The sequence below is a fragment of the Limanda limanda genome, chromosome 18 (assembly GCF_963576545.1).
Source record: "Limanda limanda chromosome 18, fLimLim1.1, whole genome shotgun sequence".
Classification (NCBI taxonomy): domain Eukaryota; kingdom Metazoa; phylum Chordata; class Actinopteri; order Pleuronectiformes; family Pleuronectidae; genus Limanda; species Limanda limanda.
Genome location: NC_083653.1, coordinates 9,375,832 through 9,403,812, shown reverse-complemented (window position 1 = coordinate 9,403,812; position 27,981 = coordinate 9,375,832). Strand labels below are relative to the sequence as shown.

Below are 27,981 nucleotides of genomic sequence, written 5' to 3'. Positions count from 1 at the left end.
TATACATTGGTCAAAATCAGTTAACAACTTACACTATAATAGACTAAAAACATTTGGAAATACAATACAATTGCACTATGCACTGTATAGTCTTGTACTCTGAAATAATTGGCATTCTTATAGATAAAGAACTAAGAAACTTAACTTCAAGTAAACTACTTAGGTTCATAATGCAAGATTTAAGCAAAAAATTCGAAACATGTATAATGTCATTACAAGAAGCAACTAATCATTGGTTACTTTAACAACTGAATATTTTCAAGAGGATACAGTCGACTCAAGTTAAGCTTAAAAGTTACCCAAAAACCAAACACACTGCTCCTTGACAAGTATCTGAGGACAGCTTCAAAATGTATAAACTCTTTTTTTTCAGTTGACATTCTAAATATAGAAACATTTATCAGTATTACAAACATACCACCTGTGTGAAAAAACAAGAGATGGTTTTAACAGTATTACAAACTTTGAGAACTTGTACAAGTACTGTGTTTTCCATTACAATGACACAGCAAACTCACTTTTATCACATCCCATGCTCAGAAAACTTGTTCTCAGGGTCACGATCGAGTGTAAACTGAATAAACAACATCGCCATCATCTACAATCACGCTAACCTGTATCAGCTACATCGTAAAAAAAAAAAAGAAAAAATCCAAAAAGCAGGGATGTAGGTTGATAACATTATTTTCTTTTCTCGATTGGCACATTGTATCCATGTCACGTATCGTACAGCGCACGTCTTCGGTGATGCAGAGCACACCTTGCAACACATTAAAGTAAAATCTAACCAGCTTACTTCACTTTTCAAGTTAAACTACCTCTTTGTGATATTTAAGCTGCGGCGAGGTCTGATGAGAGAAAACTCGTTAATGAAAAACAAGGTCGGAGAGCAAATCGTTATCCGATGAAGCTGCGACCCCAACGCTCATGAACATGAAATGCACTTCAGCTACTGCAGTCCTTATACAGCCAGTTTGCTCTCTGGTTGTGTCTTATGATGCACGTGTGCACACATGTACTGTACACACAAGTAGGCCTTGCTTTACATATGTCGTTACAGACCAATTGATTGCACTGCCACCATGGAAACCACAGCTTTTTTAACTATAATTCCCAGTGTTGCGTAAATCATACAGAGGTTTGGCATGAGAGCTGATAAGTTTTGGCACTGTTCTCAGTTTAACGTTTCACAGAAAGGCTTTGTGCACGGACAGCCCTTCAGAAATGTAAGCACTCATGGATGATTCCTAGTGTTTTCGACTTGTAGTTTGGCTTAACCCCTAACTCATAAAAAGCAGAGTAATAAATACTAGCAAGCAAATGACAGAGCAAAAAATATACGTTTTGATAGGTAAATCATGTTGCGTGTATCTTTATCTGTATGTGGGTGTGTGTGTGTGTGTTTGTAAATTCCTGTCTGTGTGATGTATAATTGTGCTGACAGCCACCGTGTGAGTGCCTGTTTTGCTCTCACAGTGTTGAGGAGCTGTGTGCAAAGTCTGGGAGCATGTTTGAGGTGTAGACGGAGCTCGGGGGACTCCCGAGCATAGACTCAGTGACGGGGGAGCCGCTGACGGACTCCCCCGAACACACAGAGTCTCTGAAGGGGGAGGGAGGAGATAGTGCAAAGGAATCCTCCAGAGTCGGCTTGTTGTGAGTTACATCCTCCCCGTACTCCTCCTCCCCCTTGGCATTATAAATATAGCTGTGCAAGAGGTCCAGGTCCTCGTCCTCGGGTCCGTGCTCGTCAAACGCCCCCAGATGTGGGACCAGAGGAAGGTGAGAGGGTGTCAAGCTCAAAGGCTCGTTGGCGGGGGAGTGATCCTTCAGCGCAGGGACATTGGAGCTGTGTGTGTCCACCACAGCCCCTTGCAAGCGGTCTGAGGTGCGGCTCGCCAAGGGAGGGGGCAAATAAGAAGCCGGCCTATCTAAATCCGACTCCAGCCTTTGCGTCTGTCCAGAGCAAGTCGGGGTCCAGAGGGGGCGCTGCAGGTCGCCCTCGTCGTCCTCCTCTGTCAGGTTGTACAGAGGCTTAGCACCAGGTGGTTCTTGGGGGGGATGCGGGTCTGTCCCGAGGTCGCGGGCGGAGGGCTTGCAACTGTGGGGGTCGGGGGTGTTAGTTAGGGGCCTGATGACCGCCATCTGATTCAAGCCGGCTTCCTGTTTCCTCACATGCACAGACAGTCTGTGCCACACATTCCCCCCCCTCGGAGGGTGTCTTGCACCTGATTCAGACCATGACACAGACTTGCCATTAGAACTATGAACGAGATAGAGACCCAAAGTTACTATCACAGGAAGGCAGGTGGTGGAGACAAACAAAAAAACAACATCAACATAGCAGCAAAATGACACAGAAAGCAGCAGCATTTCAACATTTCAGATGCATGTTCAAATACTTTCTAACCACACGTCTTTTGACGCTAACAGCTTCGCTAAGGGGAAACATAGTGATTCATAATGTGCTGCAGACGGCATTATGATCCTTCAGTTGCTTCGGACATTTAGCTCGGGACAGAATGAGGAGCCGCACAGCTCAATTCCTCCTGTCTTACAATTTGCTTCTCTAGTTAAAACGGGAGACATGCTTTTATTGCAGAATTTGTGTTGGTGTCAGAAGACGACAGAGTTCAGCACTGGCTCTGATTTGATTAGTCGGGGAGGTGGGAAGGGGAGGGGCTTTCATGCTGAGAAGAGTTAAATGTGAGGTTAAGTCGGGATAAATAAGAAGCAACAGGGCGGCAGATCTCTTTCTCGGAGGGCTGCAGTGTCGGAAACGTCATCGCCAGCCAAGGAGGGACACAGAGGTAAGTGATACCTTTAATTCCTCACGTTACTGGCTGCAATTACTTTATTACTTTATTTCACTCAGCAAAATGAAGAATAGTTAAATGCACTGGAAAAGCAGAGAAAAGGTGAGGAAGTAGAAAAGTATGAAAGTCATCTTTGAGACTTTTGGCTGAGCTGAGTGATTCTTTGTGATCAATATATGATTATCTGGCCGGTGAGGGCTTTAAACGTCTCCCTTGGTTGCACATAATGATAACATGTGTCCTCAGACGACAGTGCAGCTCTCCCGGAAAGGAGCTGAATTACCTCCCATGCCGGAACATTTGCCAGCCTCGAGTTAGACGATTAGAAAGGTTGCATAGCAAGGGTGAGAGACAACACGTCAACACTCTCATACTCCTGCCCGCTCCTTACTTTTAGACACCTGTCCTCGTGTCACTGCTGTGGAGCTCAAAGAAGTTATATGCAAGTCTTAAATCTAATTTAAAAGTGAATAAATCGGTAAAGATTTGTGGTTTAATAACCGCTGACATGTTGGAATAGCCCATTGGCTTCAAATCAATGGCATCAGTTGAGTTTTCTGTTAATTTAGCTTGATTTCATTTTGCATATTTCACTCTCAGGGGGAGGGGGATGTGCCTTATAAACTAGTGTTCACTCACTGTTCCTAATCTAAAATCTCAGTTCTATTTAACCAAGGGTGCTGGTGAGTTACAAGTGGACCACAGACAACATGTAACAGTCAAATTTCATGGAAAATCTATCAGACACCTACAAAATACTAGACTTTTTTAGGCAGCTCACTGCACCATTTGAGTGGTTACGCATCTCATCATTGTCTAGTCTCTAGCCGTCACCCCAGGAACCAACATATAATCAATAAGATAAACAACAAAGAGGGTCACTCACTTAGCGTTTCCAGTGCTGGGCTTCTTCCGCCGGAAAATGTTGAGGAAGCTGTTAGTTCCGCATTGAGCCGACTTGCCGTCCCCGACGTGCATTCGCACCACGTCGGACGTGGTGAAGGCGCTTCGGACGTTCCTCTCTGGTTTGGCAATGATAATGTACATCTTGGGGGTAAACATGCACCCCAGCGCCACTGTCACACTCAGGCTGACAGAGAAGGACGTGGTGATGATCTTGTAGTTGGAGCCAAAGTAGATGGGCACGAAGGCCAACCAGATGATGCAGGTAGTGTACATTGTAAAGGCAATGTATTTAGCCTCGTTAAAGTTGGCTGGCACGTTCCGCGTCTTGAAGGCATAGTAGGTGCAGCTCATGATAAGTAGGCCGTTGTAGCCCAGTGGCGCCACCATGCCTACGGTACTGGTATTACAGATGAGGAACACCTCACTTATGCTTGGGTACGACTTGACGGGCAATGGAGGCTCCAGAATGATGAGTGTGATCTCCAGAGTTAGCTGCACACTGATGAGCATGAAGGCGATGACCACCTGGGCCCAGGCGCTCATGAAACGAGGCTTTTTGGTGCAGATCTTTTTCTTGCTGCCGGCCAGAATGCGGGCAATGCGGTTTGTTTTGGTCACCAGGGCGGAGTAGCACATGGCGGAGGAAAGACCCACCAGGAGCCGCTGCAAGTAGCAGGAGGCCACCGTAGGGTAGGCGATTAATGTGAAAGGACAGATGTAGCCCAGGAAGATGCCTGCCAAGATGATATAGCAGAGTTCCCTACTAGAGGACTTAACCACAGGTGTATCACGGTACTGGATGAACACAAAGGTGACAAAGGAGGTGATTAGGATGCCAACACAGGAGAAAGCCACAGCGACGATGGATTCCACGTCGGACCAGTCGAGGTACCTCAGAGGCAGGGGCTGACAGCCTGGGGGGAGCAGAGGAAACGTCAGGTACATTTGCTGTCGGTGCTGCAGCACATCTTTTGTTAATGAAAGCTACATAAGAACAGAGAGAGAAACCGAGGTGCAGACAGTAAGTGGGAAAGAGGAGAGCGACACAGCTTCAGAGACAGAAGGGGAGTCAGGTCTGCAGCAGAGATCAGGCCTCCAAGATGGAAACTAATTTGCATGTGACATCATACACATCCCACAGCTCCAGTTCTGTCAGATTTCCTCCTCATTTCGGTGTTACGCCAAATGTGTATGTGCAGACATGTAGTGTCAACTCTGTCATGATGCACTAGTTGCACACTTGTTATCCAAACATGCAGAGGAAGAAGTTTGTGGAGCTTAATGGGAGAAAACTGACAACCCTAGACTTCCATGGCTTAGCGCTCCATAAATTACATGCTGCCGCTAATAGCATTACAGTCACTGCCATCACTGGGGAGGCTATGTTCACAGAAACCCACTTCTGGCCTGCGCACTAACTCCCAATATGTCAAATCATGAGAAATCTGAAATTCTAAAATGCTCTTCGGCTTAAGCTCGGGAGCTTTCGGTAGAAAATGCGAAACACACTGATATGAATTTTGAGGCGTTAACCAGGCATCAAACTGAACTAGGGCTGCCCCCAAAAAGTTGAAGCTTTAAATCATCAGTTGAAAACCTCTGGGTCGCCACAAGATTCTTCAAATTGAGTATTTATTAAAGGAAATAAATATATAGTATTTTCTCAGTCAGTGTGCAGTTTACTTCTGGTGACATTCGGGGGTGTAGAGTGAGCGCTTGTCACTTTCACGCTGGGTCAAATGATTCCACTCCTTCACGTCATGCTCTTTGCTTGGTGAATTCAACAGGTAGAGACATGGACCCAGGGTGAGTGTGATTGAGAAGGAGGCAGCTGACCAGTCAAGCTCCGAGATGTTAAAATCCTCTGCTTTCTGCTTCGGAGTGAATTCACACCTCACAGCAACCTAGAGGTCTTTGACTTCTTGTTTGATATCGACTGACGATGTCGCACATTGAACAAGGTCAATGTTATACACCAGACATCAAGTGCAGACATAACCTCCTTAGTGAAGAAATTCTGCCCTAAAAGCTTGTACATATGGACAGTGCTGCCTCTCTCTGTGAATAGGATAGCAGCTCTCTCTAGTAGTCTCTAGATTAGGACGTGCATTAAGAGCGGAGCGAGTTTTGCTTCCTCGAACAAAATGCCAAAATGTCTCCCCAGGCCTCTCGTGGTAGTAATAGCATTTCACACCTGGGAATCGAGAGCTCCTCTCAACTCCATAAATCACTGTCGAAACAACCACTGGGTCACAACAAGGCAAAGAGCAGTGAAGAGCGATGTGAGCAGTGTCACTTTTGGGAGAGTGGGGCGGAGGTGGTGGTGGTGGGGGGGGGGGGGGGGGGGGGGCTAAAGAGAGCAGGGTCACAGGACCTGGATGATGAAAAGCATCAGCAAAAGGAGGTGTCAGGGTGTGAAGTACAAAGAGGCTGATGGGAGGGGGAGGATTTCGGAGGGCGCAGAACAGAGTGTGTGCTGTTGACAGATATAAATGCCCTGGCAAGAGAGAGTGTGCACGGGGTAGCAAAAACAAATACATCAAAATTGGTATGATGGTAAGTCCATGTTGATTAAAGACGAGGAGCATGGATGAACATTGCACGTGAATTGGATTTGTTTTCTATCCCCTACCTGCCAGTTCCTCATCGGGCCACCATCCCAGATCACATGCCTTGCAGGTAAACTCATCCTGGACGATCTCATTATCCTTGCATGTGGTGCAGATCCAGCAGCAGCTCACCTCGCCCTTCCTAATCACCTGCACGCAGAGAGGCGAGACATCAACAACCGGGGGTCACGGACATCTTAGCATTCAGTCGCAACACGGATTTAAGAAACAGCACATCACACCCTGAAGCAGCATAAATAAGTAATGGGCATCAAGGGGATATCAAAGATGGGGATTTGTTGGTGCAGGTTTTGTTTTTTTTCTTCCTGAGAACCAGACGTACTGTTTATAAAACAAGGGCAGTTGCATTTACATTCAGCGCCCAGAGAAGCTGTTACCAGCACTGTGATATGTAAAGCAGGGTGATAAGTAGGGCAGGGAACAAAGCAGAGAGAGGGGGAGCAGCCAGGAGAGAGGATGCTCCCTCCCTCAGGGCGACTTAGTATATAGACTGAAAACAATTGGCCCCAGATGAAGCAAATCAGGGCATTTCTACAAACTGGGCTTGATACCAGATTTTGATATTTACTGTTTGGAACCGGCCGTCTCCTCTACCAGGTAGAATGAATGGCACTGGAATTCATTTGTGCAATCTTAGTGTGATGTAGCATAAATTGATTGTGACGTGATTGTGAACACTACAAGGATTAATTGTTTTAATCCTCAATTGTGTTTAATGAGACTGTTTGCAATTTTGTTTCTCCTTCATTAAGCATTTCTAACTGATGATCATCATCATCACCTGCTTCGAAGCAGGGATCCAAAATGTAGGAGTATTATCCTGAAACTTCACTTTCATCTTCTAGAGCATTGGATGAAAATAAATCCAAAATTGTACGATTCTTTGCAACAATGTGCTAGTAGTGAAATTTCGGCTTATATTTAGCGCCACTAGCACATGAATCCATGGATGGCAATGTTGAAGAGTCAGATGATTCAAACAGAAATACCTAAACAACTATTGGTATTAGATTCCTATGATATCTAGACTTTCATTGTCCCGACAGATAGAATCCGAATTACTTTGATGCCCCCGCTGACTTTTCCTCTAGTTCCAGCTCCAGAATCTCCAGACACAAATCACGAGTAAGTCTCTACTGGCATTTTCACTTGAATAAACAACCATGAATAGTTTTGAACAATTTCTCCAGAGTCACTACTGATTCTCCACTGTTAATGACTTATGGATTTTGCCAACTTCAGGCTTTTTCCAGAGTAAATGAGCTCTGGCACGGTTGATTTAACGCTGGAGAATTTGCTGTGAGGAGGATATGAATTCCTACTTTGATCTGTCCCCTGGAGCACGGCTCGCTGCATACGGAGCGGACCGTGTCGCTGCTGTTGATCCACAGCATGCTGTCGTCGATGTTCAAGATGCCCTCGTGCCAGGAGCCCACGTTTAGGTAGTCGTAGCGCTCGTCGCCCACATTCTGCAGATTCATGATGTCGTATCTGAGTGGACAGAGGGAGAGAGACAGAGGACCAAAAAGAGCGTAGAATAGTTTATAAAGTGAGAAAAGAAAGAAGAAGACAGTATATGAGACAAGGTATTAGAGCGACGTAAAAGGAGGAAGAGGGAGATAGAGAAGAGAGTGACAGGTAATTTAATGATAACAATTCCAGAGCTGAGCAAACCTATTTTTTCCCTTATCCAGAGTCACTTAAACAGCTTACAACCGTGTTAGTGGGACATCAAGAGCTGCGGCTTCAATTTCTTTGTACTGAACCAGGATGTGCTCCACCTGACCTCTAGTCGACGGAGGAATGACATAGCCGTGTGTTCACACTGTCAAATGCTGTCTGTCGAACTGAAGAGAGATGAAAGTGGCTGCCATGGCCGACAATCCACTGAATCTGTACCAGTCCAAAATAATTACATCCTTTTGGACTCGAGAGTGGTGCAAACGTGTGTGTGTGTACGTGCACTTGTGCTAATGAGGAGAAATTCACAGATAAAGACAAAGCAATTTTCTCTATATTGTACTACTCCCTTAACACCTCCCGCATCCTCTTACCTTCCTGGGGTGTCTCCATTTTCATCAAAATAAATGTCCTCCCCTGAGACTCCTTTGAAGGACGTCTTTAAGAGGTAGTCCAGCAACTTGCTGCCGTCGATGGGGTCCATGGCCTCACAGAGTCCGGGCTGTCCCGGGCACAGCTCCATGTGCATGTCGTGGAGTCCATGAGCCATGGCGTAGATGGCGTTGATGACAAAGCCCATCTTACTATCTTGAACATAGTTTTCTTGCAGGCTTTCATTTCCTGTTAGGGAGGAAAAGAAGAAGTGGCAGTGAAGAAAAGAAAATCTAATGTTTTCCACAACGCAGAGTGAAAATTGAATCAGACGTGGAGAAACTTTTGCAAAACAGAGCCTTCTGCAGCAACAAATTATAATAGCATTCAGGGAAATCAGAATAAGATGTTCAAACCTCACAGGGAACCAGATGGGGAGAACAACCATTGTGTGGGACTGTGGACGTCTAATGTACCTCACCGTCATCTAAAGGCACTGTCCCACAGTCAAACGTCAGTGTTGAGTAAAACCTTTGATTTTGCATCTTTGCATGAAAATACTTTCCAATTTTTAAAAATGGATTCTGTTTGCTGTAGACAGTGCATTTAAAATACAGATTTTTCTGTCTGTGACATGAACATGCATTTACAATCCTGAAAAGACGTTTTCGGGATTGCTAGCGTCTTGAGTGAACAGTGTGTGCTCGGTGCCATTCCTTGGTGCAGTTCTTCAATTTCCTTATTCCTTGTACAGTGTGGACAAGCTCAGAGTTTGACTGATGCAATCCTCGCTTTGACTGAGAGCCCGAAACTGTCCGTTTGAATAAATCACTGTTTGAAGACATTACTCGGACGTAAAGCATGAGTCAAACTCTCCCTGTTCTTGAGGAGTCGAGTGCAGGTGCCGTTCGGATCATCACCATAGCAGTGGCCATGAAAATGCACTTACCACCTTGAAGGTCTATGGAATAGAAGCGGTAAAAGTGTGATGCAAAGAAAATAGAAACACAACCATGACTGTTCTGCTCTGATGACGAAATATCACCACAACCGCAAATTGATTTTTGATGAATCGTCTGATTATAAGCATGCTGAGCAAAGAATTCTAATGTGATCCTGATTGCAGTGCTCATTCGATGATCTGTTTTTGATTGGATTTTGCTCTGAGTCATTTTGAATTGATGTTTAAATGCTGGGGAACAAGGCGAGAACTCAATTTACCGTGATCACCTTTTTTTGAGAGCAGAGGGGGAGAAAATATTCAGGGAGGAAAACAGAGGAAGCTATTTTTGTTATTATTCCGTTTTTTGGGCTCTGGTTAGGTTATACCCTCAACTCTCATTTACATCTAAATGAGAGAATAAATGATGATGCCCGAGAGCAGCACAAACAATTTGCCTATTCATTACAAAAATAATTAAAAACCATAAAATATATGCGTTTCTGTGTTGTCACCCACCGGAGCAGACTTTCTTGTAGTTCTTGTTCTCCTGTGGATGACCCGGCAGGCGGCACTGGAAACGATACTGCCAGAACTCAGAGAACCAGGGGTTCCTGGTGTTGGTGTCCAGCCGCAGTTTCAGGTAGTAGTCGTCAAAGGTCTTGACCACCTCCGATTGCAGCTTCATGGTGATTCCTCCCTCTGCCTCGTGCTCGAAACCCTCGACAACCTCGTAGCGGTCCGCCCATCCATCACTGCAGGAGAGAGAGAAGAAGCCATTACGCATAATGAAGTGGAAGCCATAATGTAACAATTGCAGCGGGAACAATAAGAGACGCTAAGAACAATTTGAGTGACACTAAAACATTGTCGTAATTTAGAATGTGAGGAGCTGCCACACAGCGATGACACTCAATGTCACGAATCCTTTATTTTGTATTATTATTTACCATGAATTACCTTTAACTGCTGATTGACAACGACAAGCCCAATAGACTGTTAAACTCTTCAGGTAATTTCATTTCACGCAATGTAAACAGACTCAGCTTCACTTTAAAGGGCAGATTCCCTATTTCATTCACGACATGAGGTGTCTAACACACGTACGAGTGAATGTCCTCAAAAATCGTTAAACTGAACTGACGTCACTGAATCATCATCAACAACTGAATGTGCAGCTGTCAGCCATGGAGCTTGTCAGTGGTGATTACACTGTCGTCAGCTCAACACCTAGTTCCTGTTTATTCCTAGTTCGTTAAAAGACCAAAAAGATCCACAGACATGAACATGATGATATGATTATAGTCACCTCCTACGATATAAACATATTAAGCTTGCAGCAGAATAAATATTTTATACATATACACACACAAACACATATCCATATGTACAGTATCTGCACATGCACCATAGACCGTGTAAGACTTCAGCTTCCACTCTTGTACAGTGTTAAATTAGCACGACAGCACTGGTTGGAGGCTTATCTCGAGTTTACTGCAGCGACACTCAATTTCAACAATTGTGCCTCTGCCGTAATGGCAGCTTTACACAATCCCTTCAGCTTTGCTTGTTTGTTTGCTTGAGTCACCTTCTGTGCAAGAATTTCTACCTTACCAAACTAATTCGGACAGGCCGCTGCCCAGTGGGCTTCTGAGAGAAATGGAAAACACCAGTGAAGGGGACGGTGGAAAACAAATTAACAGATAACCGGCACTGCCCCGAGCTCGGCTCTCTCTCTCTAAATCGCAGCCGGTGAGGTTCTCCTCTCTGTGTCTCTCTCCGACTTTAATATGGGCCGAGGGCTACTGCCTTGAAATACCTGCAGTATTGACAGCTACGCTCCAATTAGGCGCCGTGTGACTCACCATGGAATCAATTACCTGGCACACATGGGATGTTCTGGGTGATGGACAAGGGCGTGTGTGCATTGGTGTGCATGCGTGTGTGCAGGTTAAAGTCTCTGACCTTTATGTCAACAATTATCGCGAGTCAAGAAATAGGAGACATTCATACAAATTTGTGAGAATGCGAGAAGGACTCTGTAAAACCAGAGGGATTGGGTAGTATAGACAGACTCAAGTTGGAAGCCCTATAGAGTCCTATATACAGTATAGGCATCAGGAGACAGACAGAGTGGAAATAACCTGAAAATAGCTTCCAACTGACCCTGACATCTGTCTCTCTGACAGACACTGGTTATCGATCACATATCTACAGGAAGGAGCCCTCTGGAGTTCAAAATAAAATACACGGTAATCACCGACCTGTGTCAAAGACCATAATAAGATAACAGTTCATAACAGAACGTTGTTGTTTTATAACTTTCTTACATTTAAAAATTCCATGAAAACACCATGACCACTTTGACACTCAGCTCTCAAATGGTGAGTCCACACTGAAGCCGTGAATCTTTAGAAACAGGGCAAACGTACGTCATTTCACAACACAACACAACACAACACAACATACTGTGTGACTGATTCCTCGGGTAGAGACCTTAGCCTGTTCTGTCTTTAACCCTATGATACACAACATGGGTCAAAAGTGACCCGATGGAGTTTTAATTGTAAATATCTTTGCAATAAATTTATTTCATCATTCAGAATTCCAGGAATTCCTCAATTAACTTGTTTTTGATCATTACACATTCTTATTTTTATTTTGCCTTATTTATTTTTTTAATAAAAAACATTTTTGTATCACTACCCCTCTAAGGCACAACATGGGTCAAAAATGACCCGTATTCATTTCACATGTTATTTCATGCATGGCTGTGCTTCTTTGCTATATATTTTAATATCTATTTATTTAATCATTTAATATAACAAAGTATTAATTAAAATATCTTGTTTTTGATTACCACAAATCATTATTTTCATTTTCTCTGTCTTCATTTTTGAACTAAAATGGTTTTTGTATTACTACATCAAGTTTACACACATGGGTCAAAAATGACCCATGTATGCAAGTGTGAATTTGATAGGAACCTTTGATTTGTAAATGTTTGTAGTTAGGAACATGTTTACTGTGGACAACTTTTCACATGCCACACTTGTCAGAACTACTTGTCAGAATTAAACGGGCTGCTTTTGCACATCTGATTCATGTAAGTCTTATTTTACAATTGTTTTACCTAAGAAAATATTTGATATCTTGTGAAAAGATAACTGCACATAACATATAACATTATTTCCCTCTACTGGTGGGAAAGATAAATATGTCCAATATTATTAGCTAGCTGTTAACATATTCTCTTTTAGCTAGCTAATGTTAGCTTATGAAAGCTAGGTAAATTCTAGCTAACGATAGCTAGGTCAACATGATTTAGTTCTGACAAGTAGTTTTGACAAGTGTGGCATGTGAAAAGTTGTCCACAGTAAACATGTTCCTAACTACAAACATTTACAAATCAAAGGTTCCTATCAAATTCAGACTTGCATACATGGATCATTTTTGACCCATGTGTGTAAACGTGATGAGGTAATTTAGTTCAAAATTTAAGACAGAGAAAATGAAAATAATGATTTGTGGTAATCAAATACAAGATATTTTAATGAATACTTTGAAATATTAAATGATTAAATGAATAGATTTTAAAAGATATAGCAAAGAAGCACAGCCATGCATGAAATAACATGTGAAATGAATACGGGTCATTTTTGACCCATGGAAGGGTAGTGATACAAAAATGTTTTTTATTAAAAAAGTAGAAAAGGACAAATGAAAATCAGAATTTGTGATGATCAAAAACAAGTTAATTGAGGAATTCCTGAAATTCTGAATGATGAAATAAATGTATTGCAAAGATATTTACAATTTAAACTCCATCGGGTCATTTTTGACCCATGTGTGTAATCTTGATTTAAAAATACAAAAACTATTTTAGTTCATAAATTATGAAAGATAAAATGAAAATAATGATTTGTGGTAATACAAAACAAGATATTTAATGAATACTTTGAATATTAAATGATGAAATAATTTGATTTCCAAAAATATAGCAAAGAAACACTCAGCCGTGCATGAAATAACATTGAAAGTCAATACGGGTCATTTTTTACCCATGTTGTGCCTTAGAGGGGGTTTGCATAGCTTGTGTATCAAAGGGTTAAAGATGTTTGCTGTACATCTCTGAAGACCAATTTTGCTGAGTCAGCCTTTTCACCATCCTAATTGAGTTTTGGTTCAGAAACACGTGAATTTAATTTGCACTAGTCACATTTTGTTCATTGATTCCAAGTAAATACCGCTTCTGTCCAGTCTCTCTCTCTCTCTCTCTCTCTCTCTCTCTCTCTCTCTCTCTCTCACCCTCCCTCTCGCTCCCTTCCTCTCTCTCTCTCTCTCTCTCTCTCTCTCTCTCTCTCTCTCTCTCGCTCTCGCTCTCGCTCTCGCTCTCGCTCTCGCTCTCGCTCTGTCACTGTATACTCTACAGAGAGAGACACAACAATACATGCATCGACTGGTACTTGTGTGTGTGTACTTGCACTTATATCTTTGTGAGGACCATTTTGAGCCTCAACCTTACAAAGTGGGGACATTTTGGCCTCACAAGGGCTGTTGAGAGTTAAACCTTGCTTTTAGGGATAGGTGAAGAGTTAGGTGTAGGTTAGGGATATGGATAGGTTTGACATTTCGTCTCAATGGTTGAGGGGGGCCAATGACTGTCCTCATTTAGGTAGATGTACAATAATGCCTTGGGGGTTAGATGTGAATTGTGGTTAGATTAAGATTAAAGTTTGGGTTAGGCATGATTGGTTATGGTCAAGGGTTGGAGATAAGGTTTTGGTTAGGCTGTCTGCAATGAATGATGGTCCTCACAAGGATAGCTGTATGTTTGTGTGTGTTCCCAGTTTTATCTTGTACCTTCCCTTTCAGGGTAACCACATTTAATGAAGTCTATTCAATACAATTCAGCTCTTTGCATGTTTTTTTTTATAGAATAGTGCGCATTGGTTTATAGATTAAAAAAAAAGAGAGAAGGACAGAGAGGGTAGAAGTGCTGCTCGCCGCTCTACATGAATAATGCACGATGCATTGACTCCACACTGGAGTTTGCGATGAAGTCAAATGACATTCTCTTTTCTCGCTCTCCTCCCGTGTGTCTGGCAGGACTCCAAACAGCTCATCAAGACTCTGGGACCACCAGAGGGAGACCTAATGGGACAAAATCTGATTTAATGTCACCTCAATGTTCCGCGGCTTCACGCTGCATAGCGGAAGTTCTATTATTACAAACATTGAGTCAGATATACTGAAGGAGCACCTGTTTAAGCGGATTAAGGAGTCAATGCTGTCGGAGTTTGTTATTAGTTTCGTTGCACTAAGGGCAGGCAAGGCAGTGTTTATAGAGAAGCACACAGCTGAGATGATTACAGCTGAAAAGACCATACTAATTTGAGCCTTTTATTATTTACAAAAAGTACCTTAGGTCAATATTTCATGGCATTTTTCAATTAGCCCACAAGATCAAGCTGCAACCACTTCAAGCTGAGGCTCTCTACTGGATCTAGCGTTTAGGTCCCATGGAAACTTTACAAGATCAAAACCAACAACACACTTACAACCGACGCAGATTGTTCTGATGACCTTAGAACCAACTCTGTGATATATGGTAGGATCAAACTGTGTCATACCTTTAAAATATTTTAAAAGATGTTGAATTCAGTCCTAAATTGAACATTAAGCCAGTGTAAAGTCAGCAGTTGGCATATGTAAGAGTTGTGAACATCCATCCACACATTGAGTTGCAGTGCGATTTAGGAAACTTTATGAACCAAACAAGTAAAACGTTGTTCCTCTTTTTTTATTGAAAACTGAGGCTAATCTTTGACAGTATAAACTAAATTAAATTTCTCTCTTACCCTCAACTTTCAAAAACATTTTATGTCCCGTTAAAGTACATCCTTATCTCTGCAAATACAATCAGCAGCCCACTCTTCCTCTGAAGTCATATGAGTTAAGTTTGTATCTCACTGATTAACTGAAACTTGGTGGCTTTGTTTAGAGGAGCGCGGAACACCTCTGGCTGGATCATTTATAGAGGAGTGTACAACAGTGAGTAGACAAGAGCTCCCGCGACTCCCCCGGATGATCCACTTCCAGTTTGATAGCACATTTGTATATTTATGAAGCCATAAATTAATTGGCAGGGCAGAAATTTAATCACATGCGCTGTTTCCCCTGGAGGTTGAATGGGTTACTTTTAAAAAGAGAAAAGGGAGGATAGGGGAGACAAAGAGTTTCCTAATTGTTCTATAGAGTGAGTGGAAAAACTTCAAATCCGTCTTGTCATTCACTAACCACTAAGATATGAACTGGCCTAAGGCACCTACTAATTCCACAAACATCTGTCAGCTTATAGAAAAGTGCAGTGTAGAGTGTGGTGCAATTTGGGCACAAGGTTATATTCAATATGAATAAAAATTGAATAAACAGGCAACCAGTGCTCTGTAGCAGTCAGTGGGGGATGTTTTCTCCTACGTCCGCGTATGAACAACAGCCGTGTAACAGGTAATCACATAGAATCACTTCCTGTTTGGCAGTTGTCTTCAAATCAAAAGCACCCCTTTGTTTTGTTGCTGCTTTCCTTTATATTGAGCTGAACTGCAGACGTTTTAATTGGGAAAGTTGTGAACTTGGGTCAAAGAATCACTTGCTCACCAGATCTCGGAAATAGCCAACATGCAATGTATAAAAACAAATAACAGCAGTTAGGGACGAATAATTCAAATTTAAATATAAACTACACTTTCGAACAAAGCTTATTTTATGAAAAGAACTGACTTGAAATCTTGAATCATGAAATCTTCACTGCAGATAAACCAGGTAAGATTAACATTAAGTTTTCTAACATTACACTGCACCATAGACTTATTATATAAAACAGTTAACCAGCACACAAACAATTACAGTAAAGATTACAGCTATACTGAATGAACCATAATTTCTATTTTTGGTAAATTTGCTGAGCTCCTCCACATTTGATCTGCAGAAGAACTGCAACTATCTTTCACCTCTCTGCCCTCATCTCTCCCTCCATCTTCTCCCATTATCCCCCATTTCTCTCATTCCTCAGTGGAGTTAAGACAAGAGTGGCGGCAGCAGCAGGACTCTCTTGAGGTGACAAAGACGGCCCTGGGTGAGCCGGCGAGCCTTTAAAAGCCCATCCAGGCTGCTTTTACTTATTCATCATGCCCCAGTTTGGGAGATCAGTCCTCTCCAAGCTGACAGAGAACACTGCTGGGAGAAAATCCTTTTTGCGTTTTACTACCGAGGGACGTCAATTCACTTCTAAACCCCTTGACAGAGCCTATGCATTGAATATCAGCTGTAGCAGTGACTGATGGATGACAAGATCTTACTATCAGTAGGTCAGTTTAATGTTAAACCGTTATGTGAGGCTGAAGACACGGCTACTGAAGGAGTCCTACATTTGTTCCATTTTGGAGTTTTGGTTTGGTTTGGTTTGCTGTACAATAATAACAAAATACAAAAATGTCCACTTCTCAGTTGATGAAGGTTTAAGAAACACTGATGTTCTTTACACAAGCACCGGCTGTCTGCAAAATAGTCCAGTACTCTTTGCTGTCCAGCGTTTACTTTACTAAGGCTGGTTGTGGCCTTTAATTCTAATTCTGATTAAATAATTGGCCAAATTTTACTAGTCGCACTAGAGAATCATCGTGTTTTAAGATATAATATTGTACAATTGTTCCTAAAAATGTCCAAAAACAATTAGACGAAATATATATTTTCTGAATTCTGTATTAACGTCATCTGAAATGTTTTCAACAATGTTCCTACCGAGAGAAATCCCCAATTTCATTCAAGTTCACTTTCACTGGCTCGGCTATAATTTAGTTAGCTTTTTTCCTTCCACTGTTTCTATTGGTTATTCATGATTATTCATTGCTGTTTGCTTTAAGATTAAGATTACGGGACAAGAAAACGGTGATGAAGACAACATAATCCCACACTGCTTCATGACATCATCAACCCAGGTCTCTTGTAATTGTTTTGATCCAGAGACAGGTTACATGCTGTACGTTAAAGCGTCAGCAGGTGTTATAAAGAATAAAAACCTATCTTAAGCTGCTGGTGAGAGACCGACGGCGTCTCTCAGGAGAAGTGTTCAATAAGCGCCTTAAACATTTGCAGAGATGTTTGATTGAAACGCTTATAAAATGCCGCCTGAGCGGAAGAGTGCGTGCGAGAGAAGCGTTTAAAAAGCGCCATCCGTCGTTTAATAAGCGTCTCAGGGCCTTTGATAAACGTCTATCCAAATGCCACTGCCATCTTACAGACCAAGTTAATTGCTGTGCGAGAGAATGGGTGCGTTTTAGCGCTATACAGTATTCCATTACGGAAGATCCTGACTAATTTTGCGGTGTGTCTCCATTCACTCGTCTCTTTGTGTGAACGTATAATATCCACACGCTTTGGTTCAACGTTCGCTGTCTGTGCGAGGAAAGCGTTGCAGCGTCTGTGAATCATGATGTGACAGCTATGTCCAGATGCAGAGGCAGCGTGCTATTTTTGATCACTCCAATGTCATTCAGCCATCCCCTCAGCACCAGGGAACACAAGGCATCAATTGAAAACGCAGTGATGTCCTTGACAATGTGTGGCTGCTTTCAATTAACATCGGAGGCGTGTTATAAATATTCAGATGCGGCTCATTGTGCTCCCTTGCTCAGTGGCACACAAACAGATGCAATCACCGATCCTGACTCAACTTGAATCTACTTCCCAGAGCACCCACATGTGTGCACCAGCAGAGGAAGCAGGGCTCCATGACTGACTGAGTGTCGACAGCGTGTCCTTATCTCATAATTACGATTTTCGTTGCTGTTGTTGCCGGGAGGAATTTCTCAGATGTCAGCCATATTTTCTGAGAAGGGACTATTGTGCTTGGAGCCCCTGCTGACAGACTGAATGACAGATCCGCAGTGAGACGATCACACCGACTCTGTCATGAGCCCAAAACACACAATCTCCATGGAGACTGTGGCACAAGCGGCACAGTCACACAAGCCCTTGTTTTTTCCTATCAAATCCCGCTTCGCGAACTCAAATTATCCCGAGCTTGATTCCCGGGTGACTCGCCCCAGTGAACTCTGGTTAAACTTCCACACATTGGAGGGTCACGCCGTCAAAATCATGCGGCACGGAGAGAAGAATGTGTTCAACCTAAACTCTCTTCTGCTTTTTTTATTGTCTCAGACTGCTCCTCTGCAATCCCCTCTTTCCCTCTCACTCTCTGAGTCCTCACGTTCATAACTAATGTATCAGACGCTATGGAAGACGAAGTAGAGAGAGATGTTTCGGGAAAGTGAGCCGGACTAGAGCATTCAACACGCTGTGGATTGAGTGTATCATGCTGCACACATCTCAAGATAATACTGGAAATGGAAAAAAAGAGGATTAGATTGGAGGATCTGGAAAAAACCCTCATCTAAACACAGTCCTCTAGAGTGTCAGCAGAGAATCCCTTCTCCTTGACAATGAGTTGAAACTGTTACTTTGTCAAATGAGAAATCATGACACCTGACTATATTCTTTAAACATTAGAATCAGGAAGGATTGATATTACATTGTCCTGTATGTCGCCCACAGTTTTGGATGAAAACAATTGATTTTGTGGTCTTTGCCAGAGCTGCTGCCAGAGATAAGGTCTTTTTTTGCTCATGCCTCTGCTATTTGCCAAATTATTTGCGAGAAGAAGAAGAAGTCAATCGACAGAACTCCACATCCTCCTCGCTCCCCTTCCTGAGATGGGGAGGAGATGAAAGCTTTGCAGATGACAGGAAAAAGGCAGCTAAATGTGTCGTGCCACAACTCGCTCTCTATTTCTCTCGCTCAAAACATTTCATTTATTCAAGCTCCGAGCTAAACCTGACCCCCCCTCTTGTTGCAGTGAATTGAATAGGACTGCCAAATGCAGAAATGCATGTGACACACACAATATGGGTTCACAGCTTTCCTTGCACCTCAGCGCGGTCTCGGAAGACACTGCCGTAACCTGCTAATGACTGTTGCCAGGGCAAAACAGAGGCAGAACATCCGACTTCCCGTCCCAGTGTCCATTTTGTCAGGAATCAAACATGAGAAAGAATGTGGAGTGTTTAAAATGGGACCCCGACCAAGACTGCGAGCGTAAGACAGGCACAGAAATGGGTGTTACATGTGGAAAAGCAGCTTATGCAAATGCTGTTTGGTAATAACAGCGTTGGAGCGGCATTAGAGGGGGAGAGAAAACCAGTGCTGCTAATTGCAAGAGAGCAAGCGAGCGGGCAAATGGGTAGGTGGGTTTCCTCCATGCTGCCATTCTGAATCTAGGACTGAACCGACAGAGGAAGCAATGAGAAAAAAATATTATTATTATTATTATTATTATTATTCATGGATTTGTTGTATATTTATTTTACCTGATGATTGTTTTGTGTGTTCTAGGTGTGTATAAACATATCTGAATAATATATTATTTTCAATGGATGTATATATACATGGATGTATATATGTTTCAACTGTATTTTACTTTGTCTTAATTGTTGTTATAGTTGTATCATACTTTTGGTGATTATTTTGCTTTTATATGTTCAGTTCTCTGTGTTGCATTATATGTACGAATTGTGCTATGCAAATTAAGTGTATTATTAATTTTTATTATAGATATTAGTAATCATATAAGAACATATTATATATAAGGTCATGTTACTTGCCTTATTAACACTGGCTAGGCCTAACAGATTGATGTTAGCTTATGTATCTGACTCTGGCTTATTAACTGTGTTTTTTTCTGTTGATTAATGAGCACTGTCCCTATCAAATGAATAAATAAATCAAAAGTCAAATATCTTCCATCTTTTCTGGTCTTCACCAACTCCTGAGGGAATTATTTGGTCCTTTAGCTCGAAAATTGTCAGCTATGCTCACCAGTTAGTAGCTAACTTTGTCTGTCTGTTGTTTGGCTCTGTAAACTGCTGTCTACTGAAGCTGGAGATGAGATTTATGCAGGGAGGTCGAACCAAAACACAAGTCTGGGGCTGTGAATTTTTTTTTTAAAATCCTCCTCAGAGCAAAGAGGACCGTGAAAGTCAAGCGATAATTCTCCCTGGGTTTGTAACTGCACATTACACACAGTTATTTTAAACACTGAAAGTATTAAAATGATGCTAGTGCAGAGATTAGTCCCCCCTTATCCATGCCAGCACCCAAAAATCTACTGTTATCCATTTGCTGTCAATTTATTATTACTGACTCTTCTAATCTGCTCACACAATCATTTCCGTTCTTATATACAAAGTTTGAATCGTCAGAATGTGTTTGTAATCCAAGAGAAATCACTTTGAGATGTTTTCTTGCCTGGAGTGACGCGGATAAACTTTCTCGTTGGTGCGAGTCTAAATCTCTACTTGCACGTAGTTACAGAGTAATGGAGGCAGGTGATTGGTAAAATCATGACTGACATCAGAGCGGCAGCGAGACGAGAGCCCTTCTGACTGACAATAGCAGGGCAGAGTGGAGGTGCAGTGTTGGAGTGATGCAGAGCTGAGTCTGCAGGTCAGGGATAAAGAGGGTCGAGCACGCTGCCACACCTGGTCCTCGTCTGAAGAGCGGGTTGGCCGACCGGCAAAAATAAAACACCACGCTCAAAACTCTCTGCAAGACTACTGGCAGTTTACGTGGCCAACATTGTTTTTTGGTCCTGCTGTGGTTTTCTGTGTCGAGATGAAGTGGAACAACCACAACGCTGCCTGCTCTTGATCATGCACTATCTCTCCTGTGGTTTTTGTCTGTTTGTGCCAAGTGTAATAACACGAGGAGGTAAAAAGGAGCAATGCATGAGGAAGTCTAAAGTACAATCCAATAACTGCCTTAACTGCTGAGGGCTACGATTTAAACACCAATGTTCAAAAGAACGCAAACATTCCTGGTTGACTTCGATGTAGACTCTGATGTGTTGAAGTGTTTATTGTTACACTCGATTGGCCTGAAGAGTTTGCAGGAAGTGAGAGTTAAAGGAGACATTTGATGCTTTTTCAGTTTTTCTTTCCTCTGGTGTTTTATATATTTTTTTTGTGAATGTAAAAAATCTGCAAATTTGAAAAGCACTGAAGCTCCTGAAACACCTTGACAGTAGTCGGGCCGATAATTTCAGGGAACTATGATGTCACAAGACATGACTATGCCCCACATTTGCATAGGGCATAGTGGCTGGTTTGGCGCGTCCCTATAAAGCCAAGTAAAGCAAGAGTGGAGGCCGACATTTCCCTACACACGCTGGAAGCAGTAGACCAATCACGACAGAGTGGGACTGCTGACCAATCAGAGCAGACTGGGCTTTATCAGGAGGGGGCCCTTAAAGAGACAGGAGCTAAAACTAAGTGTTTCAGACGGAGGCTGAAAAGAGGAGCTGCAGCAAGGGACAATCTGAGTATGTAAACCTTTACAAGTAATAAACCAAATTGAATTAATATGAATATAAAGTCCTCCTTTGAAAAACTATGAATGTTTACCAGTGTTGTAGCAGACTCACACAAGATATCCTCAGACATTTAGCTTGAACTTTAGCCTCTTCCTCTTTGCTACATTGACAGTTTGGATATAACTACATTTGTTTAATTCACTCCTTGTCTGTCTTTGTGTATTTTACCTCCTCTTCCAACTCTCTGTAGCTCGCTGTGCACACACACACTTCATGAAAGAGGTATTTTTTTAGAGGTGAAAGCATAAAGGAAGAGAACAAGCTCCTGCCAGCATCATACACTTATTCAGTACACACCAGGAAACACACACATGGCTTTGGCCCAGGCGTCCTCTGTCATTTTCACACTCTTTCCCTCCATCTTCTCCCTTTCTCTTTGTCTCTCTCTCTCTCTGTCTCTCTATCTTTGTGACCCAGAAGCCTTTCCTCCGCCCATGGAGACTTTCACTAAAGCTAAAAAAAGGCCCCACTTTTCCGTCCCATCCTATAGAGGGAAGAGGAAAGTAGAGATATGGGAATGTAACTCTACAGTGTCATTATAATGGATAATTTAAAAGGCATGTGCTGCATCTGCTCCCTGCCAACAACTTAAATATGCACTGAATATAACACATGCAGCATAAACAGAGGCTGGTAAGAGCTGCACTTGTCTTTCTACCACAGGGAAATATTATAGGAAGGAGAAAAGACTTCTTCGAAGATAATGGCAACGACAAGGATACAAATGTCTTCATGCCAGACAGCAGAGAGTCGTTCATTTGACCAGAGAGTGTGCGGATGGTTTTCAATATGACAATATACAGTTTTCAAAAATTTGGTTTGTGTTGAATAAACTTAGCTTTTTAACAAATCCCTTAAAAAAAATAGCAAAACTAACATTGTTATTGCGAACTAAAGCCAGCTTAAATCAAATGGTAAGTATGGAATTTTTTAGGTTTAATTTGATGGGAAAAGATGGATGGATGAAAAAGCATTTTCCTGATAGTCAATTTTATAAAACTTTTGAGCAAAGGTTTGTCAAACAGTAATGAAATGTGTATTTGTTGGGGACTATTTTATTGTGTGAATTAATTAACAGTTGTTGCTCTTGTGTTTTATTTACAGATGGAAGATGTTTACCAGCTATTGTGATCTATTGTTGACGGTATGTGAAAAGCCGTATAATCTTTATGTATTTCTTAAAAGGAAAAACAACATTTGAACTGCACTTAGCATTCTATTAACATTGTAATAAAGTCTCCTGTTGGAGAATGATGGGACACTTTTAGAGATGCACTCCTGCAGCATTCAGCAAATCTCCATTGAATACTGCCGAGCTGGGCTACATGCCCCCTGTCATCCTTAGCCGTCTTATTAATGTGCCCCTCATGTAACATACAGCTGACAACTGCTCCACAACAGACCGGTGACAAAGACCTCATCCCGCTCTGAAATGGTGGAGGAGGGATATTGCATGAATGAACTGAAAGTAAGCATCAGGGTCGCCGGGGCTTTTTACTGACAACTGTGATCATTCCTCCCAGGCTGTTTCTACGGTGCAATGTTGCACAGTGCAAGTGTGTGAGACAACTCGACTTGCCCTTTTCTAATGACTAAGATTACCACTACAGTCATTCACTGTCACTCAGCATTGACAAACAGAGGAAGAGAGGGGGAGGTGGAATATGAAGAAAGATAGAGATGGAGTGAATATCCAAAGAGGAGGAGAAATCACAAAAGCAGATCGTGTTGACTCTTGCTCTTCTTGTAAACATACATATTGATAAGGAATAAATTATATTGTCTTTAAGTGGTAACACAAACAGGGTGAGAACAAACTCGAGGTGCTGTTCCCTTCTCCAGTTTTGCCTCTGTGACAGAAATACCAATTATTCATTGCTGGAGAACATTTCTATTCAGTGCTATCGGTATGTGGTCTAATTCTTCTCAGTTGCCCTGGTGACACGCACATCAGGAAGACATGGCAGCATCCTGTAGCCTTCCAGCCTGTAAACCGATTTGTTGCCATCCAGCGAGTTGCTCTCAACTGTGAATTAGAAGGTTAAAAAAACGAATAAAACAAACATACCTGCCAATGAGGAGGAACTCCCCAAACACCCCCAGTCGCCTCATGGCCATCAGGAGGCCTCGGACAGTCATGCCCTCGCAGAAACACACCACCACGCGAGCTTTGGGCAGACGCTCCCGCAGTTTCCTCAAAAGGCGATCAAAGTGCTTCTCCCCTGCGTTACTGTAGATCTTGTCCGAGTGGGCGATGCATAAGCCTTCCAGAGAGGCCAGCTCCTTGAAGGCCTCCATGCCGCTCTCCCCGTAGTTCCCTGCAGGTAACGAAGGAGACAGACTCCCATTATTGAGGAATGAGAATTAGGCTGGAAAAGAAAAAATGGTGTCCTTGCTGGAATTAAACAATAAAACCGCTTCCTTGTGTAATGAATTTTTCACTGTCTGGTAATCCCATTTCATAAATGAGCCTTTTTGGATATGGATAATGCCCTGGCTGTGATCATTTCACTAATTCTGACATGAATATGCGCTGTTTAACTCTCTGATTGTGAGTGACACAATCAATGACTCTGAAAAACAGCAAAAATTACATACCATCTTACATGCAAAAACACAGTGACATCCTTAAACAGCATGGGTAATTGCTTTTCAACCATACGTTTCTATGTATTTCACTGATGGATGCTTTAAGCAAACCATCAATGGTTTGCTTAGAGCACCACCCCTCATCCCCCCAGAGTTTGTTCAGTGCGTCAAGCCCCTGAGTGAGCTGCAGCTCTGATCCTCTGATAATGAGCGTCAGAGAGTTTCCTGATTGCAATCAAAGCCGAAGGGGGGGGGCCAGATAGAGAAGATCACTATCCTTATTTAACCATCCCAATCAAGAGCCCATACAAAATCCGTTTGAGTCTAAATCTTGCATTTCCATTTGGACTGCAGTGCTTGACTAATGTGTCACGGGCTGGATTGTTGATAAAGCCCACGGCTCTTTAGCATGACAGCTGGATTACACGGACAATCCAATCACTGATGCATGCTTGAACATGTGTCTCTCTGCCCGTGTGCGTTTGAAAGTGCATGTTGCAATAAGGAAAATTAGGAGAACCTATTCAGCAAAATATTTGTTCCACAGTTGTCTTTCGATGAGAGTCCCTGAGAGAGCCTCTGTGCTGCATTCCTCTTTATATGGGGGATGAGGAGCAAACTCACCATGCAGGCATGACTTCATACAGCGAGGAAGACACTGCATCTACTCTGGCACACAATGGGCCGTGAGTCGGTTTTCCAACAGGCCTTTGATGATATTTTCATTTGCCTCATTTTGTTCTCCCACTGAAGTAAATGGAAATGATGATATCCAATTATTTCCCTTTTTCCATCTCCACTGTCAGACAGGTGGGTAGTGGGTGCATTAGCTGACGGGCCATTTTACAATGACCAGTGAAAGCCTGCTTTTGGAGTGTTCCCGTCAGACTGATGATGATCGGAACAGGTAATTTATGCAATTTCACAGCCCTAGCTGTTGCCACGGGCAACAAGCTGCATTTATAACTTGTCTTATGTGGAGGGGAGGGAGAACTCGTGAGCTTAAGCCAGTCGTGACCACTATTTACAGAGATAGAGCAAAACAAAAGAGTGGATTTGAACATGACTTCTTAAAGGTCAGGGTAAGGTCCGCATCTGGAGAAATTTTAATAGGAAGGCTCTGATATTCAAATTGACTCTGTCTCCAAACTTCTCGACTGTTTATAAAAACACATATTCAGTTTGAGATTTTATATTAACAGGAGTCAATGTGTGAAATCTCATAAGTTTGAACTTTGAACGAAGCCTTTCTTGGATGATGTCCTACTTTCACTGCTCACACTGCAGCCTGAGTAAGTGATGTTGCTTGCAATCAAATTCATCCGTCCCCAGGCTGGTCTTTCATTACTCTTAAATTATGACTTCAGTCCCACAGGGATCCTCCTGTAGGTGTGCTGAAGGTCAGACAGCTGACGCCACCTAGTTAAGCCTCCGGGTACTACAGCTCCCTTACTCCCTGTCTTCATTTCTCTGATAACAACCTGTGTCGCAGCCCCTTTCCAGCACCTGACAATAATAGGACTTTTCAAAGATGTTTTACACTCCCTGTGAGTCCGCAGCTCCTGAGGGATCCAGGGTAATATAGCCTGTCAGTCATCGTTTCTCTGCACATCACTGACTGTTCTTCACTTAGACTTTAATGAAAAGCCTTGGACGTTATTGACAGTAATTAGTCTGTCTACCCAACTCGTATCTCCACCAAAACTGTTTTGCTGCTCAGCCGAACAGAAAGGTTCTCAAAAATAGAAAGTAAGACCAACGTGGTAGGAAATATGGAACACACTTAAACATATAGTTTCTGAGGAGATAAGACATTTCAATTCATAAGAACCTGGTAAAATTCGACACAATAATGTAATTTCTCCTCCCGGCCTCATCCTCGTTACTTAACCATGGAAAAAATTTCTAACTGAACACCTAAATTCTTAATGCTAAAATCGTTCCTTGTGTTGTAAGCAACAACATCCAAGAAACTCCCACTTTGGTTCCACAAACCAAAACATACAGTGCAGAGGAAGGGAAAAGAGAAAAAGTAGCATTGCATTTCCCAAAGAAATAAAACAAGGGAAACACCATATCAACACTGCGTAGGGTCCATACCCCAGTGCTGGTTATTTAATCCACGCTCACACAGCTCTGTCAAGATGCATGGGATGTGTGGGAAACTGTGTCAACAAAGGAATATCCACGCAAAATACCTCAACTCCAGACAACTGCAGAAAAAACCCAAAGAAAATGTACTCCATTATGGAGATGTATGGGCACAATTAAAGTCTGAGAGTGAAATAAATAGACAGAGACAAGGGATGTACATTATAATGGGAATGAAAAAAAATGAGCCATGTAGAAGGCCTTCCTACAAAAGACACCCTGTCAGTTCGTATATCAAATCAATATTGAGCCAGTGGTTTCTAACAGGCTGATATCGTCCGAGCTTCCCCATACAACTCAATTTTGACGCAAGTGATGGGTTAGTGTATTCATATCATAGTCAATGTGCTCTGTATGTTTATCACTAAGAAAAGCATTTCAGTGATACCATGAGGTCACTATAAACTCACTGCATCACCCAAAAGTCTTAACACACAACATGGCTGTTAATCAGAATATCATGGTGGATTTGATGGAGGTCAGTGATGGAGTCTCACCCTCAGTGTGCACCGCAGACACATAGGTCCAGTTGTATCGCTTGACAATGTCCAGCATGGCCCGGGCCTGCAGGACGTCTGAGGGCACGACCCTCAGGAAGTACTTGAACAGCGTCTTGTCACTCAGGTCGGTGCTGGTGGCAGAGTAGGCGATCTGCGGGATGTTGAAGAGCTGCAGCAGGTTCTGCACCTGAATAGCCACAGAGCTGGATCCAGGTCCGATCACCCCTGCGATGGGCTTCTTGGTGGGCGGAGGCTGGTTGGACGGGGTACCATCAATGCACCACTTGGACCCGTCCTTGTCGTCCCGGATAGAGATGAGGGAGTCCCGGATGAACTCGATGCTCTGCTCCAGGGCCACGGAGGAGTGCCAGCAGGAGTCCCGGATCTCACAGCCCAGGCTGATGTTGGGGAGCAAGTTGGGGTCGGTGTTGATGCGGTCCAGCGTGTGGAACATGGCTTCCACCCTCTGGATGCCGTACTGCTCGCGGACGTCCCCGCACTTGCGGTCGGCCACCCTCTCCGCGGACGGCTGGTGGTGCACGGAGAAGAGCGCACCGATGATCACGTCCCCGTCCATGCGGGCCACGGAGCGAGACACGGCGCGGGGGACCACCGAGCGCTCATACATGCTGCTGCCGAGGGCAAGGGAGAGAAACGTGGGGAGGCAGAGGAGAGCGAGGAGACCCATCTTTACGCGTGCCATGTTGTGCCACATCGCGTGTGCCGTGCCAAGTGTGCGGGCATTACTATCCGCTGCCTGTCAGTACATCCACGTTTATCCCAGCGACCACGATCCGCGCGCACGACACCTGGAGCATATCCGCGTGCACCTGCAGAGGAGAGGAGACAAACTGCTGTGAGGGAGGAGGACAGATGTGCTGATGAGCGTTTAGTTGACTATAAGCACGCATGC

At 43.0% G+C, this 27,981-nt stretch overlaps 1 protein-coding gene across 1 annotated transcript; it reads right to left on the bottom strand.

The window, feature by feature from the left end:
* Positions 1 to 168: 168 nt before the first annotated feature.
* Positions 169 to 27,771, bottom strand: grm1a (glutamate receptor, metabotropic 1a). The gene is made up of 8 exons (XM_061091524.1): positions 27,066 to 27,771; positions 23,897 to 24,146; positions 9,861 to 10,096; positions 8,404 to 8,650; positions 7,672 to 7,840; positions 6,352 to 6,478; positions 3,700 to 4,633; positions 169 to 2,260 (listed from the first exon to the last, which is right to left on the bottom strand). Exons 1-8 carry the CDS (start codon positions 27,769 to 27,771, stop codon positions 1,471 to 1,473), a joined length of 3,459 nt encoding a protein of 1,152 aa, XP_060947507.1. The 3' UTR covers positions 169 to 1,470.
* Between the last annotated feature and the right edge of the window lie 210 nt (positions 27,772 to 27,981).